General features: G+C 43.5%; 1 protein-coding gene across 1 annotated transcript in view; it reads right to left on the reverse strand.

The window, feature by feature from the left end:
• Positions 1–19,251, reverse strand: part of PRCP (prolylcarboxypeptidase) — a 36,743-nt gene that overhangs the window by 5,057 nt on the left and 12,435 nt on the right. Inside the window, exons 2-8 of the mRNA XM_065658301.1 lie at positions 12,292–12,432; positions 11,068–11,169; positions 10,557–10,738; positions 9,342–9,499; positions 7,833–8,005; positions 5,397–5,561; positions 4,538–4,725 (exon numbers count right to left, since the gene is read on the reverse strand). Coding sequence (XP_065514373.1) covers positions 4,538–4,725; positions 5,397–5,561; positions 7,833–8,005; positions 9,342–9,499; positions 10,557–10,738; positions 11,068–11,169; positions 12,292–12,432 — 1,109 coding nt within the window. The remainder of the gene's footprint in view (positions 1–4,537; positions 4,726–5,396; positions 5,562–7,832; positions 8,006–9,341; positions 9,500–10,556; positions 10,739–11,067; positions 11,170–12,291; positions 12,433–19,251) is intronic.

Consider the following 19,251-nt stretch of genomic DNA (forward strand, 5'->3'; position numbering starts at 1 on the left):
ATGAGGGGTCTGGAGCATCTTTCTTATGAGAAGAGACTGAGAGAGCTGGGTCTGTTCAGCCTGGAGAAGGGATCTCATCAATGCTTATAAATATCTCAAGGGTGGGTGTCAAGAGGATGGACCAGACTCCTTTCAGTGGTGCCCAACGATAGGATCAGGGGCAACAGGCATAGAGTGAAACACAGGAGGTTCCATCTGAGTATGAGGAGAAACTTCTTTCCTTTGAGGTGCCAGAGCCCTGGAACAGGCTGCCCAGAGAGGCTGTGGAGTCTCCTTCTCTGGAGACATTCAAACCCACCTGGACACATTCCTGTGCGATGTGTCCCTTCCAGCCCCAACCATTCTGTGATTCTTCAGCCTGCCATAAACTAATAACGAACTGGACCCTTTAGAGCTGAATTTCCAGGAAGTTCTACCTTTTGTTGTTTCAGCTGGGTGCCAACTGGTTTTGCAAAGAAAAGCTTGGACCTTTTTTTAGTCCTCTTATTTCTAATAACAACCATATTAAAATAAAGCTTTTATCCCTCAATAAACTGTCTACAATGACTCTTCCTCTGGGACAGGACAATTTAATGCAATTTACTCCCCCTCGTCTCTCACCCTAAGTCAATGAAAGGATGCCTTGCACTGTAGATCTGGCTCCAAATAACGCCTGGTCCATGGAGCACGCCAACAGCTGAACAGGGATGAGAGTTTTGCATCTCTCATTCCCAGGTTTGGACTGGACCCAGAAATCCCTACTGCATCTTATTTTCCATTACTTCAATGTTCTTCTGCAAAAAGAAAGCAACACCCATATACTTACAGAACCACACAAACCAGGATCTGTTCCTGACTTACAACACTGGACCTACCCACAAAAGGAAACATTAGAGAAGGACTGCTGTATGTCAGTGTAAATTTCTAGTAGGATCTAAGAAATTAAAACAACCTTGGACATTAAGAGATATGCAGCTAGAAAAAATATCACAATGGCAGCACCAGAAAATAACAGAAAGAAATAATGAGTGAAAAGGAGTTTTGTAGAAATAACCAAGAATAAAAACCCGATGGGGTCTGAACTAATACCTTTTTTTTTTTAATGAGGAAACAAAGTATCTTGAATCTCTGTAGTTATTCATTTTCAGTGGTTCTAAATATGACTTAAGAGAAGAGATACATTTTGTATCCGCAAAACAAAAAGCACACAGAGCTGACCAATAAGCAAAAAGCATTTGGTTTAAAAGGTCACCTGAATCAGCAGGGCACTTTGGCAACAGAGGGATGAGTTGCTGAGAGACCCAAGATGCACATGAACTTGGATCTTGTGGTCCCAGTCATGTGGAAACTAAGTGTGCCACAAGAAAATAACTCTCTCTCTGGCTTTTCTGGGAGCTGCTGGCTGTGTCCTCTGTGTTTCCTGCCAAACGATGGCAGCAGAGGCGCTGACGCAGTTTGGGAAGTGATATTTGCTGAGAGGAGGGCTCACTGCAAAATAATCTTAAGTCTTAACGGTTTTACAGAATAAGATAATTCAGTACCAACTGGAATGGATTATTTAGGTGTTCAAACTGAGCATGCATGTAAGTACTCAGTTGCCCATCTTACGGGACAGGACCTTCCCAATGTAAACAGAAGAAGGAAAAGAAAGAACAAAAAAGTCAGCCATTCCTTTCCAGCAGTCGCCGGGCGAGTAGGGCTTCAGAAAAAAAACCTAATGCAAAATATCAGCACGCTAGTCCCATTTTCAATTCATCCTTGACAGCATAGACAGGGTCCTGCCTATCCCACAGCAAACAGCTCCTGTTCCTGTCATGTCTCCAGAGCCTCCCCAGCCCCAACCAGAACAAGGAGGTTTTTCACTCTTAGCAAGACTGTCTGCACATTCTTTTTTAACACGCTCGCTCTCCACAACTGCCAATTTCCTTTTATAAAACTTTTTTCCCTCTCCCTCCCTTTTCTCTTCAGCCAGACGTTGTTCTGTCTCATCTTCTTTTCCTCCATTCTGTTATTTTACGCTAACAATCCCCCCTTCTGCACAGGGCTCCAGTATCTCTCGAAACAGCCTGCACCTTCTGCCCCTCCCCTGCCAGTGCAGAACTGGGTAGGTGGATGCCCTAACTTCGAAGCATATAACCTAGATGTGATCCATCCAGACTGAAAAATATCAGTTTTCAAACTGTGCACACCAAATTTCATACCGCCTGACATAACCTGGACTGATTTTCACTGCCATAGTGTGTTGATGACGGGACACTACCAACTGCTACAAGCTCTCTGCCACCACAAGCAGGAACAGCGTTAAAATGCCATTTCCAGCACTGTGCAGCGCTTCCACACCAGCATGTTCCAGTAAGAGTACCGGGAGCAGGAATTGCTGGAAGAGAAAAGGCAAACAGGGTTCTGGAAACCCCAGGTTCCTCAAAATAGTGTTTTAATAAAGAAGTGTTGCCCAGGACAGGCAAGTAAATCTGCCTACAGCCTGAGTAACCACTCACACATTACATGGGAAGAAATGAGGAAGGAATTTTTTATATTGAGGGTGGTGAAACATTGGGACGCATTTCCCAGAGAGATGCTCCATCCCTGGAGACATCCCAGACCAGGCTGGACGGGGCTCTGAGCAACCTGAGCTGGGTGAAGATGTCCCTGCTCATGGCAGGGGTGGCACTGGATGAGCTTTGAAGGTCCCTTCCAACCCAAACCATTCTGTGATTCTGCACACCTCCAAGAAGGTACTGAAGGGGCAATGGAGATTCCTGGGTCAGTCCCACACAACACATGAAAAAAACCAGCACAGCGGGGATCTGCTTGCTGAGAGAGAAGCAGCAACACCAGTTTAAGCATCCTGGCCAAATCCCACTGCAGCTGGATAAATCCACCTTACAGCAGTTCTCTTTAGAGGGAGTATCTTCCCTTCCTGCGCTAAACTGTTGTGCAAATTGCCTGACACTTGAAACACGGTGCTTTTTACCCCACAGGGAGCCATATCCTCCGGTAAACACAGGGATATTTTTGTAAAGCACTCTGCAGTGTTCAAGGATAAAAGGTTCTTATATACATGTACAGTGCTGACAATTTACTTGTTTGAAGAGAAACAACGCAGCTTGAGATCCAAAGCTTTGTATGTACAGCACTACTCCACTCATTTGGTTGCTTTCAAGCTTTTCTCATTTCAAGCTCCTTCAGCTGGCATAAATTCTAGAGCATTTATTTAGATTTGTTTGGTGTCTCTTGCTTAGAAAGCAGACTTCTACTGTACAGAGCTGTGAAGCCTTGGAAATAAGCAACACTGCAGAAATTAAGTTAAACTAACAAATTCTATTTTATTAAGATGTTTTCCAAAAAAGAGTGGAATTTCTCACTCTAGAGCAGATATCCTTTGGGACACAAACAGCAAGAGACAAACAAGAGGAAAGCAACAGGCCTTTGGAGCTGAACAGACCAACACTAACAGCTGAAATCCGGAGAGTAATCCCCAATTCAAGTGAGGGCTTCCTGCTTTGAAAATACAAACCTATTTACCAAGTCCAACAGACTAATTCTGAGGTTTGTTTAAAGAAGTGGGTTTTTTGTTTGTTTTTAAAGGCCTTGCACAACATGAACTGGAGCACAGAGGGATATATCCAGGAGCTGCCCGCAATGGGCAATCAGTACAGCAGGTCAGGATTCCTGAGGGCACAGGCTTCAATGGGTTTATTAAATGCCTATCACACAATAACCTGATGAACAGCCAGTACTTTGCTGCTCAAAATATTGTATCACCTCGCAACAGAAATACAGCTACATGAACCCTCCTTTAAAGAAAGCAGAGTTTAACCTTCAAAATAAGGAAAGTGAAGGCCCAGAGCAAGCAGCATGCTCTGGTTTTTGCACTAGACTGAAACACTTCTTTCACTTTTTGACCACATACAAAGGTGTTTCAGACAAACTTCTGTTGTATTACAGAAGGCATGCCTTGCTAGAATGGGAGCATCTCATTGTATTTGGATCTTACACAAGTTTGTTGAAACTTGTCTAATTACCACTAAAAGAAAAAGGCAATTGGCAGCAATAGCAAAGCTTCCCAAGTTGCTTCCCAAGTTACTTTCCTCTCTTTCCTGTATTAAAGGGAAAAAGGAATGTCATGCCAGCCCCTCCGCAAGGCTGTCACCCAGAGTAACAAATTTTAGTGACCAAGACTGTAAGCTTGTTTAGACTTTCCTTTTATGTGGAAGGGACAGTGCTTTGGCTTCATAAAAGCTAGATGGATTTACCGGTATGGGAAACTTGGACTTTGGCCACAAGGTAAGAAGGAATCCACACGGGAAGAAAATTACATTGGGCAGAATCCCAGCCTAGATTCTTCTTTTAGAGTCACGCAGACAGTGACAGAACAGTTGGCTGCTTTGGCCACCGCAGATTGACCATTTTACTCTCAAGAGCAACACAAAGCATGCTCATCGTGTATTCAGCTAGAGTGTTGGAGACAGATCCTTTTGCTACTTAGGGCAGACTCTCTGCACTGACAACCCAAACTGGTGGAAGATTCCACTCTAAAAGCTGAAACAAGGCTCACCTGAAGATGATGTTGCTGTGTGAATAGATGTTTTTCCCTCCATACATAGAAATAATCCAAGAGGGGCGAGGCCTCACTCCCCACAGCTTGTAACACTCTTCTGAACGTGCATTTATGTCCCATTTCTGAGGCTCGAACATGTCACTGACACCATCGGCGCACATGGGCATCACCATCTCAGTGCAAGTCTGAAAGAAAGAGCAGGGCAACAAGATGCAATCCCAGGAGACTGTCCAACAGCTGATAGTGCAGTATTTAAATTAAAAAAAAGCTCCAACAGCATTTGATCAGTAATTACTGTCAATCTATCACAGAATCATTTAGGTTGGAAAAGACCTTTAAGATCATCAAGTCCAACTGTTAACCTAACACTGCCAAGCCCACCACTAAACCATGTCCCTAAGAACCCCATGCATCTTTTAAACCCCTCCAGGGATGGTGACTCCACCACTGCCCCGGGCAGCCTGTTCCAATGCCCAACAACCCTGTTCCACAAAGAAATTTTTCCTAATATAAATATAAACCAGCTTTATTTGAAATAAATAAGCGTCAACATATCCTGACATATTTGCATGCACAAATTGGGATGGATGGCTGGGATGGGGGGATTAGAAGACTGAGATGCTGCTGCTGTACATCATTTTCCAGTCTATACGAAGAGCTGAAACAATTAGCTAATGAAGACACAGTCTAAACCTCCTGGGGAAACTGTCATACTTGCTTCATGATTACATTTGGCACCAGGTACATCAATTACATCTGGCGCAATATATTGACAGCTAAATGACTTGACAGTTCTAACCAGCTCTTGCTCAAGAAACCTCACTGAGCTGCAATTTAGAATGGACAGAGCACATACCTGATAGTTCCAACCCAACTGGCCGAGACTCTTTGTTGCAGTCTCATCCATGTCGTAACATTGGATTTGTCCTGAATAATTGTAGTAAACATTTATTGCCTGGAAAACATTCTGCAACAGCAATTTGTCGGAGAGACTGGGATCCTTCAAGAACTTGCAGACTTCCTGCAACGAAGACAGAACAGGGACTCTAAATCTATAATAAATCAAGATGAATCCATGCTACCTGATAGGATATCAATTTCTTTTCAAAGTACAGTCAGACCATTTCCAGAAACTATCTTTCTATGCAATGATATACCTTGAGCATTATAATAAAAAGGAGTATTCCATTTGCATAGTGCATGCTACTATGAGGAACCTGAAACTTTACATTTCCTGATTAAAACTTTAAAAGCCGTGAAACCTTAATATTTCATTCACCAAGCCTTTCAATCCATTTGCCATTCTTAAAATACATAATACTTAATAAAGAGTATTTAGCTCCTCTGTAATGAAAGATAACGCGTGCAAATATATAACAACGATGATCCAGATAAGAGATTGGAATTCCTTGCAGTTTGCTGTAGTACAAATGGAAACATCCATATAAGGAAAGCTCTAATATTTAAGTCCTTTTATACTGCAGCATTGCTGAATTCTTACTTCTTCGTGTTCAGAAATATGAGGTAGTGAAACAAGGTACTGTTTCACTGGGGAAAAATTAAGAGCAATCTCAAAATTTTGAATTGAACTCTAACTGAGGACACAAGTAGGGGATAAACCAAAAGAGAACAAACAGAAAACACAAAATCTACTGCCAAAGGAAGTTTTTTCATGTTAAAACAGTTTTTTTTAGAGCAATGATACTCTCTCTTTAGCAAGGTGTTCTCCTCACCCCTGCTCCCATGGAGCTGGGACTAATACAAGAGCAGGGAAGGGCACAAGCTGTGAATCTGAGCTCTCAGCCTGTTGGAAGAATCCAAATTTACTCTTCAAAGGGAGCAAAGGATACACTGCAACTCCCGTGCTGCTCAGGACAGGGGCACAGGCACACGGGGACAATTCACGTGGAAGATGCACAGTCTGCATTGGCCAAGAAGTGAACTAATGATCCTTCTCTCCCCTGTATAATCTTTTTTTTTTTTCCCTCATTTTCATTGTGGAAGCTAGGAAAATGGACTCCTCTTTTGTTCCCTGCAGACAACATCAGAGCACAGCTTCCACATTTTGTCAGCTCCAAGCAGGTTTTACGGTTTGGCCAGCTCGGCCATCAGTTCTTAACTCCGCAGTTAGAGGTTTGGAAAGCTCACTAATTCACGCAGATACACACTGGAGACGGAGCAGAACAGAGGGCTGCAGACAGCCCTGGATTTGAAATTCAGATTGTGTGGGAGAGACAAGAGTTTGATACTTCTGAGGAAGCACCGACAGCCCACAACAGGGAACAGGTTAAGCGACATACATATACCCAGCTACTCAAACGTATTTCCCCCCTCCCTTTCTCACCCTGAGTCAGATTAGAGCTTCTGTGTCAGAAAAAAAGCACCTGAATGCCTTAATTAACTCAGATTTCATACGCACTGTTCAGGAAAGCTGTAGCCTTCTCCATCCCAGCTTTATACCTCACCCAGAGAGAGCATAAGACTGTGGTGAAGGTGAGCACGCTCCTGAGGTTGTGTCAGATTGACAACGAAGCAGAAATAGTTTTCAAGGTGTTCATACTGCCTTTGCAGACAGCCACAGAGGACAGATGAATGTCCCTCCCCTCCTCCATCAGCCAGCTCTATGTGAGGGATAATTTTTATTTTATATTTAACTACTGTTTAACAGCCAAAAATATCAATATTTTATCTACCTCACCCGCTGCACACAGTAACCCAAAACCACGTGGGGAAATTCAGCCAGGGTCTTAAAAGAACAAAAAAACACTCCAAGAAAATAGATATCTTGTAGAAAGCACTGGAGACAAACAGCATTACACAAGTGAAGATTTGCGAGTGTGAAAAGTGGCTCCGCTTTGAGAAGTGACCCTGCAAGGAACACATTTGTGGTGATCCACATTTCTTCTCTCACTAGCTCTCCCACATCAAAAAGGACATAGGGTCAAAACTTTAATTGCAAGCTTTGCCAGCTAAGGCATCAGAAGCTCTAATCACACATGCTTTTTGTGCAGCATTTCTGCTCCTCAAGAACAACTCTGCAGGACAGCTGAGGTTTTTCAGTCATTCCTGGCACTTTTCTTCTTCCAGGCTCTTGATGCAACCTGTTAGCCCTACATGTGGCAGTTAGTGAACAAACTGGTTGATGCATAACGAGATATTGCCCAGATATTCTTCTTTTCAGCCATGTTGGTTCTACAGAGCCAAAAATAAAGGAAAAGGTGCGAGGAAGGAGAGAAGTAGATAATTAGTTAAACCAAGTGATCAATTCTACAAAACATAATTTCTCAATTACCTCTACAGGCCAAGCTGGCAGAGGCTCTAAGAAGTCAGCTGCATAAGGATAGTTCATCATAGCCAAGTTTATCCATGTATCACTCAGCCCTCTCTTCAATACAGCAACCTCCTGAAGATTTTTTAATGGGCTGCACAAATGAAATGTCCTGGAAAGCCACTGTAAACCTGCATCTTTAACAAAAAAATAATGTTTAAGGTATTGTTCCATTAACATATAGGTCAGTTGTGCTGCTAAAAAAAAAAAAAAAAGATTTTCACTTAGCATAACTGACCTGGTGAAATTATTCCACATATATACAAGCATAGCAGATCAACTTCTAGCCAGCACCTCTAAGTGAAGGGAAATACAATCTGCATACTTCAGTGTATGCGTATGTCACAGCTAAGATAATATTAACTAAAAAAACTAAAGATTTACAAGACACTTGGCATTTTTTTTTGCTCGGAAGTAACATCAGGGCACTCTTCTCCCAGTGAAAGGAAAACTTCAAACCAGCTAGCTCATAGTGCAAGGACTATTAATAGATAGTTCTCTTGGGAATCTCCTGGCTATTTTTTTTTCCATTATTTTATCTGGTCTAGAACTCACCCAATTCAGTTTCCCTGATTTTAATTAGCTAACTCATCATACCAGACTTTCCCTTTAGGACACCGAACTTAATTAGCAAGAATTTTTTTTAGTTGTATTCCTTTGCTGTATAGTGACCTCATCTGATACAGAATCATGGAATTGTTTAGGTTGGAAAAGACCTTTAAGATCATCTAGTCCAACCATTAACTTAACGCTGCCAAGTCCACCACTAAACCACGTCCCTAAGAACCTCGTCTATACGTCTTTTAAACCCCTCCAGGGATGGTGACTCCACCACTGCCCTGGGCAGCCTGTTCTGATGCCCAACAGCCATTTCCTTGAAGAAATCTTACCTAATATCCAACTAAACCTCCCCTGGTGCAAATTCAGGCCATTTTCTCTCATCCTGTTGCTTGTTACTTGGGAGAAGAGACCAACACCTACCTCGCTACAACCTTCTTTCAGGTAGTTGTAGAATCATAGAATCATTTAAGGTTGGAAAACACCCTTAAGTTCATTGAGTCCGCGTCTCTAGCACTGAATCCATAGAGACTGCAGTGATTTTCTATGCTTGATTGCCGCGGTTGGTATTTAAACTACTTTCTTTTAGAGTAATGACTCTACACGGCCTGCTTTGTCAGAAAGGAAGCCTTGAGGTTCTCATCTGGAGTTACCTCCTGTCATACCTTAGGGAACTTTGGACCTGTATTTGGAATCACACCAGGTGTGAAACAAAGCTTGTGATCCAACAAAACAGACATTTTAAAAAAAATAACGCTAAGCTCATTTGGCAGTTTGCAGTACTAAGAGTATAGTTTCAAAAAAAAATCAATACATACACAGGTGAAAGCTACAACATAAACTTGCTGATTTTCTAAAGTCATAACCCAGCCCTGAACATTACAACCCTTTAAAAAGGTATTGGTGAGGTCTCACCTGTTGAGGAAAGGCGGTCAATGGCACTCCAGGAATTCCGGATGCTTTCTGCACAGCCTGTCCCACTCTTTTTGAAATCGTTTGTCACTATGCTGAAGAAAGCGCCACACGGAACCAAATCACCAAACTGCCAGATTGGGGCAGAGGCTGCCAGAGCTCTGCAAAGGGACATAAAAAGATTTGTTGGAAAAACAGATGTATCCTGAATCCCCTCCAAAGTGAACTTCTGTTCTCTGGTCAATATCCTCCCCACAGACACTGTAAGTAGCATTTTTAATTCAGCTTGGACACTGATGGTAGGCAAAATAACCATAATGTTGCAAAACTATTCCATAGGTCTGCATGTGAAGGCTGTTGAAGGTTCTAAGTCTTGGACACCAGTACAAAGGTATAAATGCATGAAGTAGAAATTCAGACTTGCTTACTTTATTATTTTCATTTTCAACTCACGACTAGGCCTGTCATTGTGCAAACTCACCTGAAGAGAGCCCCTGCCCACAGAAGTCTACTCTGTGGCAGACAAAGGTAGGGGAATTACTATTCTCATTTCCTAGAGGGGAACTAAGGCATTGAAGAGACTAAAGACCTGCCTCAAGTCACCAGGAAGTCTGGTGACCCTAAAAAAATTAGGTGCAAAGTCGGTGTTCATAATAATTGACAAAACTAACAGATAGCTCTGAAAATATACATATGTAAATATATAAAGGGTGAGTGTCACAAGGATGGAGCCAGGCTCTTCTCAGTGACAACCAACAGTAAGACAAGGGGTAATGGGTTCAAGCTGGAACACAAGAGGTTCCACTTAAATATGAGAAGAAACTTCTTCTCAGTGAGGGTGACAGACACTGGAACAGGCTGCCCAGGGAGGTCGTGGAGTCTCCTTCTCTGCAGACATTCAAACCCGCCTGGACACCTTCCCGTGTAACCTCATCTGGGTGTTCCTGCTCCAGCAGGGGGATTGGACTGGATGAGCTTTCAAGGTCCCTTCCAATCCCTAATATTCTGTGATATACACCATCCAGTACCTGCTGACCCATAGTTGTGTTTATTTGGCAACCAGTGTCTCTTTCCAAATTCGAAGCAACTTAATTGCTCCACCCAGTAGTGAAAAATTCAAGCCAGCTTGAATTATGGTGCTTCTCCCAAAGCTGTAATATTTATAGCACAGAAATAACAAATGCCTGCTCTGTGTTTGAGCAGGACAAGTACACTCACCCAACTACCAGATGGGGGTACTTCATCCTAAACCAGGCTGCAAGCATTCCTCCGTAAGATCCTCCTATAGCGATGACAGGACTGTAACGGGCTCCTGCAATGGTCGACTTTAAGTGCTCAATCAGTACTGCAAAGTCTGCCAGAGCTTGTTCTGATGTCAGGTAATTCAGACGCTTGGAGTCCTAAAACAAAGAAAACAGATGATAAACAGCACAGGAATGATTTGCAGCAGCAGTCTTTCTATTCCCCACAGCGGCTGTTGAGTTCTAAATCTGTGCCTGATAACAAACGAAATATTCTTCGCAGGTGTCCCTTGAAGTGCTAGAAAAATCTCCAATTATTTTTTTGTTTTTAATTCTAGAATTGATAGTTACAAAAATAAGACAGTTGTGTGCTTGTAGCACATGTAAATCTTACTCAGGCTAACAGTCATTGCACTGGAAAGAATTAAAATAGGCAGAATTATGTTTGTAAAAAACACATTTAAGGAAGACAAAAAGAGGACACTTACACTGTAAGACTCATTCCCAAAGGGCAACGATTCTCCATAATATCTATGCTCAGCAAATACTAACATGGCGTTAAGCTCTTGAGCCACATCCCACATAAAACCCTGGTTGGAGAAAAACACACATTTAAATAAGTTGAATTAATTCTTTTCAAAGTCTCTACTTTTGGTCTAGCAGATTCCAACTCTTTGATTAGAAAGATAGCACTATCAAAATACAACTAGAAAGAGTGCAATTCGGTTTTAAAGTATCACTGATGTAAGAAAACACACAAAACAGATCTCTATCCAGAGACAGGGACACATACAAAGGAAATATGTATATTTTAGTGCTGCAAAATATTAAGCCGTATTGTTTTGGGGAATGCACACAGGCAATCCTGCCAGAACTCCTATAGCACAAGCTTAATCCATAGGAAATTTAAAACACTACAGGAGGAAAGCTTGCTTTTGAGCTAGGGCTACATCACAGAAAACACAAAATTTGTCTGGCAATAAGCAATAATCTAGAGCATTGCAATACGCTTGTTTTTGACTAATAAATAGCTACAACTTGTTATTACTTGTTGACAGCAGCTTGTTAGCACCAGTTATGGACACAGGCAGCAATCCCCTGCTGACAGGACCAAGTGTGTCTGCAGCCCTGGGCTGCTCTGAGCTCAGCACACGCCACCTCCTGTTGTGTCACTGCACTTCGTGTCGAGGTGGCTGAAAAATACCCACACGCTCCATCCTGCATTTGTATCAGTCATGGAAGGGAAAGCTTCCACAGGTCTCAGGAGAGAACAAGAATCACCTGTCTTTAATTTCCACCCTGCTTCATTTCACTTCACATTTTCCTTATAGAGGAAAAACAACCATCAAAACCTCCCATTTTACTTGGGCAGTCTAAAGTACTGGGATAGGTGTAATTTGGTCCAAAATTTTGCACTCTTAGCTTGAGGCATCTCAGTGTTTACTCTAGAAATTTTCTTTGCTACTCCAGGAAGTTAATACAATTGCACCCCTTTGATTTCTATGGGCTTCGAATACAACCCTGAACCTCTTAAAACTTTATTTGTGCTATTGTTCAGCTTCCTCTTCCTCCTATAACAATCACAACCATTGCGAAGTTCTCTTTAAACAATATTCTGACAATGCCTCCTTGTTCTTCCTTATTTTTTCAGGACACCACTACTGGAAAGAAGGACGCTAGTTCAAGAATTAAAAACCTATTTTTTTACATACTGTATTGTTGGAGAACCATGTGATATCCCCTTCATTGCCTGTGTAAAATAGTATCGGTCCATTGTTTTTCTTCCAGTGCTGATCTGCTATGAGATACCGCTGCTGGAATGTAAGATTATCATCAAATCCAAAGTGATCAACCTGTAAGAACAAGGAAAAACCACATGTTCAGAAAGCTAAAACTGATCCTGGAGTCCACTGGAAGTGCTGACAGTCACTTTGCAGACGAAAAATAAAGAAAAGCATAAAAGTTTTACTAAGATTAAAAAAACCATTACATTGAGTTCATTTATATTTCTAATACATCAAAATTTTTCTGCTTTGCGAAGGAAGCAGCCAAAATTACAGGTGTATATGCTGAAGGAGAAATGTTACTCTCAGCCATTAAGAGAAAAAAAAAAATCCATGCCCTTTTTATAGTATCATACTTAACGTAAGATATTCTAAATATACCTTGGACATCAGACCAATCTTCTGAGGGGTCAAAAAGTATCCAATATAGTAAAACTGTATCAACAAGTAAAAAGAGCCATTGTCCCACAATGTTTTGAAATTTGTTACTAGCTTTAGCATTTAAAATAAACACCACCACCCCCCCCCAAAAAAAAAAACCAAAACCACAACAAAACCAAAACTCTTCATTCCTTCCCCTTTTGGTGTAAGATTGAAATTTAAAGATTCTTATTAGAAAGTAATGAGGGTTTAATTCTTAGAAAATACTAATTCTCTGTAGGTCTTGTGCTATTGACAGAGTTTTCAGATAGTTTTGTGGAGTGCTTCTCCTTCTCTCCTTGCAATTTTCCCTAATCCACGTACCCTCCCCAGTTCTTTCTGCTGTCCTACAAACAGTGCAACCCTACACATACCACTTAACCCAAACGCCACAGTGTTAGCTTTATTCCCTCATTAGAAATTCAATTTCCATTCCTGAGGTCAGTTTTTCAGCTTTTATTCACACTGCTTTGTACACACTATTCCCCTTGGCCCTTTCCCAAGCACTCATCCGTACTGGAAAGTTTGTAAATTGCTTTTAGAAGGTAACTCCCTGGATAGGCATAATCTTATTCGGGAATACACGTGCAGGATTTTACTACAAAAAAAAAACCAACCCAAACACAGAACTAGTCCAGAGAGGCTATGCTGCTTAATTACTACGTATTCGCAAATGACCTGTACATTCCCAGTTTTGACTTCCACCAGCACAAAGCATCATCTTTTCCTTTCACGGTTCCTTGCTGGCGGTACCAGCCTGACATCTGCTGGCTTGGACATCCCTCCTCACCCATCTGCCTTCACACTCACAACTCTGCCAAATTGCTCAGGTGCTCCGGGAGCCAACCTTTCACCTCCCCTGTTTTGAGAACACCTGCAAGGCAATGCTAAAAAGCAGCACATCACACACAGATCCCAGCACTCGCTGCTAACATAGTGACCAAACTCATAGGCAATTTCCTCCAGGCAGCTCAGCAAAGCCAAAATCTTGACCTGTGGGATGCAACTACTCCGCATCATGTACTTACATTTGCTTTGGGTCAAAGAGAGCACAGGAAGTTATTTAAGACATAAAATACATATATACAACCTGCTGCAAAGTGTCTTTTCCAAACTCTCTCAAACTGAAGCGGAACCGCAGGAGCAGCTGAAGGTCCGTGCACGGTCTTGACAAAGAAGAGACAAGGTCTTTGCCCTGAATAAGTAAAACTGCAGGGACTGCTTCCAGACCCAAATTAAACTAATTTCTCTTCTACAGTTTTGCTCAGTTGGACCATTTACTATTCACTACTAAGCATGTGGTGATGTTATGCACATACTTAAGGGCTCTTTCACTGAAGTCAAGTGCTGCCAACATCTGCTGGCCTCATTTTACGCTGACAACTCACCTGCTCCTTTTTCATTTGCACAGTTATTATTTTGTTTAGTTTCACTTCTTACAACAAGCAGAATCAAGAGTGACTAGATGTAGTGATTAGATGTAGAAAGGCAGAACAAGGTCAGCAACTGAAAAAGAATTTGGTCATAAGACCTTGGGACAGTTAAAGAGAAGGATTAGATAGGGCACATCTAATAAAAATCACCGTATAGTTGAATAAACTCCAACACTATTAGGAAGTACAACTAACACATCTTTTGCTCCAGATCTGTTTGTACAGGGGAGAAGTATCTTTTTGTGTTTAACCTTTCTGGGTAGGCTGCTAGCCAGAGATAGGAAAGAAATAGGCTTGTGTCCTGCCTGCCTTTTATGGAATCATCTAAAATTAAACATTTAGCCTTAAAACTTGACTCTGCATCCTTCTTGCCTGAAGCCACAGCGCCAACTACAAGACTACACCACAAAAAGTATTCGGCTTCCCCGAACTACGAAGATATGTACCAACATCTTAGAGTAGGCAGGTTAATATGCAACAGACCAAAAACATACAGTGGAGGGGGAAAGGAAAATTGCACACATACACACAAGGAAAAAAAGAGAAAAAAATCAGAATAGTTCGATGGGTAAGCATCCTTTTGGTGCCAGGCTGAGGCTATTCACAGAATCACAGAATGTTAGGGATTGGAAGGGACCTCGAAAGATCATCTAGTCCAATCCCCCTGCCAGAGCAGGAACACCTAGGTGAGGTTACACAGGAAGGCGTCCAGGCGGGTTTTGAATGTCTCCAGAGAAGGAGAATCCACAACCCCCCTGGGCAGCCTGTTCCAGTGTTCCGTCACCCTCAATGAGAAGAAGTTTCTTCTCATATTTAAGTGGAACCTCTTGTGTTCCAGCTTGAACCCATTACCCCTTGTCTTACTGTTGGTTGTCACCGAGAAGAGCCTGGCTCCATCCTCGTGACACCCACCCTTTATATATTTATAAACATTGATGAGGTCACCCCTCAGTCTCCTCTTCTCCAAGCTAAAGAGCCCCAGCTCCCTCAGCCTTTCCTCACACAGGAGATGCTCCACTCCCTTCAGCATCTTCGTGGCCCTGCGCTGGACTCTCTCCAGCAGTTCCCTGTCCTTCTTGAACTGAGGGGCCCAGAACTGGACACAATATTCCAGATGAGGTCTCACCAGGGCAGAGTAGAGGGGAAGGAGAACCTCTCTGGACCTACTAAGCACCCCCCTTCTAATACACCCCAGGATGCCATTGGCCTTCTTGGCCACAAGGGCCCAGTGCTGGCTCATGGTCATCCTGCTGTCCACCAGGACCCCCAGGTCCCTTTCCCCTACACTGCTCTCTAATAGGTCATTCCCCAACCTGTACTGGAACCTGGGCTTGTTCCTGCCCAGATGCAAGACTCTACATTTCCCCTTGTTATATTTCATTAAATTTTTCCCCGCCCAACTCTCTAGCCTGTCCAGATCTCGCTGGATGGCAGCACAGCCTTCTGGTGTGTCAGCCACTCCTCCCAGCTTGGTGTCATCAGCAAACTTGCTGATAGTACACTCAATTCCCTCATCCAAGTCATTGATGAATATATTGAACAGTATTGGTCCCAGAACTGACCCTTGAGGCACTCCACTAGATACAGGCCTCCAACCAGACTCTGCCCCATTGATCACAACTCTCTGGCTTCTCTCCTTCAGCCAGTTTGCAGTCCACCTCACTACCCGATCATCCAGTCCACACTTCCTCAGTTTTGCCGTGAGGATGCTGTGGGAGACGGTGTCAAATGCTTTGCTGAAGTCAAGGTAGACCACATCCACTGCTCTGCCATCGTCAATCCACCTTGTTACGTCTTCATAAAAGGCTATGAGGTTGGTCAAACACGACTTCCCCTTGGTGAAGCCATGTTGACTGTCCCTGATGACCTCTTATCCTTGATATGTCTTAAGATGGCACCAAGGATAAGGTGTTCCATCACTTTCCCAGGGATGGAGGTGAGGCTGACCGGTCTATAGTTGCCCGGGTCCTCCTTCTTGCCCTTTTTGAAGACCGGAGTGACATTTGCTTTCCTCCAGTCCTCTGGCACCTCTCCCGTTTCCCAAGACTTGGCAAAGATGATGGAGAGCGGTCCAGCAATGACTTCAGCCAGCTCCCTCAGCACCCGCAGGTGCATCCCATCTGGACCCATGGATTTATGGATGTCCAGATTGCTTAACTGGTCCCTAACCCAGTCCTCATCAACTGAGGCAAACTCCTCCATTGCCCTGCCTTCCTCTGGGGCCTCAGGGGTACGGGGCTCCTCAGGACAGCCTCCGGCAGAGTAGACAGAGACAAAGAAGGCATTCAGTAATTCTGCCTTCTCTGTATCTTCTGTCACCAGGGCACCCACCCCATTCATCAGTGGGCCTACATTGCCTCTGGTGTTAGTTTTATCTGCCATGTATTTGAAGAAGCTCTTCCTGTTGTCCTTGACCCCTCTCGCCAGGTTTAACTCTAAGGAGGCCTTAGCTTTCCTAGTTGCCTCCCTACATCCTCTGACAACAGCCTTATATTCTTCCCAAGTGGCCAGCCCCTCCTTCCATGATTTGTAAACCCTCCTCTTCCACTTGAGTTTGCCCAGCAGTTCCCTGTTTAACCACGCAGGTCTCCTGGCTCCCCTCCTTGACTTCCTGCGCGTCGGGATGCACTGATCTTGAGCTTGGTAGAAGCAGTCCCTGAAAGTTAACCAACTATCTTGGGCCCCTTTACCTTCAAGCAGCCTTGCCCATGGGATTTCCTCCAGCAATTGTTTGAAAAGGCCAAAGTCGGCCCTGCTGAAGTCCAGAGTTGCAATTCTGCTCGGTATTCTGCTCCCACCACAGGAGATTCTGAACTCCACCATCTCATGGTCACTGCAACCAAGGCAGCCCCCCACCTTTACTGCTTCAACCAGACCCTCCTTGTTAGTGAGGACGAGATCCAGCAGTGCTCCTCTCCTAGTCGGCTCCTCCACCATTTGCATCAGAAAGTTATCGTCAATGCACTGGAGGAACCTCCTAGACTGAGGCTGACTGGCTGAGTAGTCCTTCCAGCAAACGTCAGGGTAGTTAAAATCCCCCATAACAACCAGAGCCTGTGACTGTGAGGCCACGCTCAGCTGCCCGTAGAAGGCCTCATCAACATCCTCACCCTGATCTGGTGGCCTGTAATAGACTCCCACAATAGTGTCACCCCTGCCAGCCTGCCCCTTAATTCTCACCCACAGACTCTCAACTTGCTCCTCAACCGCACCTGGACAGTACTCTATACATTGTAGTTGCTCTCTCACATAAAGAGCAACTCCACCACCACGCCTGGCTGGCCTGTCTTTCCTGAAAAGGGCATGGCCATCCATGACCACATTCCAGTCATGTCAGCTGTCCCACCATGTCTCTGTTAATGCCACCAGATCATAATCTCCTGACCGAACGCAGGTTTCTAACTCCTCCTGCTTATTCCCCATGCTGCGCGCATTGGTGTACGGGCACTTCAGGGAGCGAGCCGAGTACACCGATTTCACCCTAGGGGCCTGAGGGGCCTCCCGGTCTTCACCAATTCCAGCATGCTGCCCCACTGATGCAAGCCCAGCTACAACCCCATCCCCCTTCGAATCTAGTTTAAAGCCCTGCAAATGAGCCCTGCTAATTCCTGTCCCAGCATCTTTTTACCCCTGTGGGATAAACCTTTCCCACATATCACTGACCGGACTGGTGTCTTATAAAACCAGCCGTTATCAAAGAACCTAAAGCCCTGCCTGTAGCACCAGTCCCGAAGCCAATCATTTACGGACTCAATTTTTCTATTCCGTCCCACATCATCATCCGAAAATGGAAGGAGGGAAGAGAAGATAACTTGAGCCCCAGACTCTTTCACCATTCGTCCCAAGGCCTTGAAGTCTTTCTTCATTCCCCTCAGACTACGGGATGCCGCTTCCTCCCCATCTGTCTGGAAGATCAGTAGGGGGTATTCGATGGGGTATTGTGCAGAACAGATTTTAAAGCCCACGTTGCTGTTCCCATTGCACAGGAATGGGAACATTAAGACAGTAATATTCAAATATTAATATTACTGAATAACAATTTTCCTGAATTACATCTAATTTTCATTTTAGAGATATGATTTACTATATTTCCTTGTGATGCGATCTGCAAGTCTACTCCCATAAAACAAACCCCGCAATCCCAATGCTGTAGTGAGCCTGCCTCTCAACACCGAGAAGGAGAAAGCACAGAAATTTGAGTTTTCTTTTGCCCGTTTTAGTAACCATGTTGATCGAAGTGTCATGATTCTCCACCTTGACTCTGAGCCGTGCTGTTGACTCACTCACCACCAGTCACGTTCTTCTTTCCCTTTCCTCCCTCAATCTGTAAAAATTCGATAGCGTCGCAGAAGCTAAACTGTGCCTGTTCATCATATTCATAACACAAACCATGGACGTGTGTAAGATCCCAGGCAGCACAGACAAGTCCAGACTTCTCCAGAAAAAAAAAAATAAAAAAAATTTTAAAAAAATCACATGTACCTATCACTCAACCGAAGAGCAGAAACTCTCTTATTGCTAGATGGGGCTTCATACCTTGTAGTAACTTGTCCTTGCAAGGGTAGGACACATAACATGACCATAAAAAAACAACCCTAACATTTGCAAAGCAGGCAGAAAGAGAGATGCCACAACTGTTGGTTGTTGCCAAGAAAATCAAAGAAATTCAGAATCCAAAACGTCAAAACAGTTTGAAGGTGTTCCAAGGAGTGCCTCCTCACAAGAGTAAAAACTGTTTGAAAATCTACAAAGTCTGAGGGGGAAAAAGCACAAGAATCAACATAAAATTGTCAAGTGAGAGCCTGGGACACAAAGGGAAAGCTGTAGTTCAAGAACAGCAGATGGAGCTGTCGTTTAGCCAATTCAGCAAATGCTTTCACCGTCCTCTGTAGAACAGATATGCAAGCAAATAAACCCCACAAACCGTGTGAAGTACACTTTACAACTCAGATCACCCTGAGATTTTTTTAGCTTTTTCTCTCAAGTCAAATTTCATTAAAAAGTTGAACCGGAAAGTTTCTTTTCCACACTTAAG

This window comes from Caloenas nicobarica, chromosome 1, assembly GCF_036013445.1.
Source record: "Caloenas nicobarica isolate bCalNic1 chromosome 1, bCalNic1.hap1, whole genome shotgun sequence".
Lineage (NCBI taxonomy): Eukaryota > Metazoa > Chordata > Aves > Columbiformes > Columbidae > Caloenas > Caloenas nicobarica.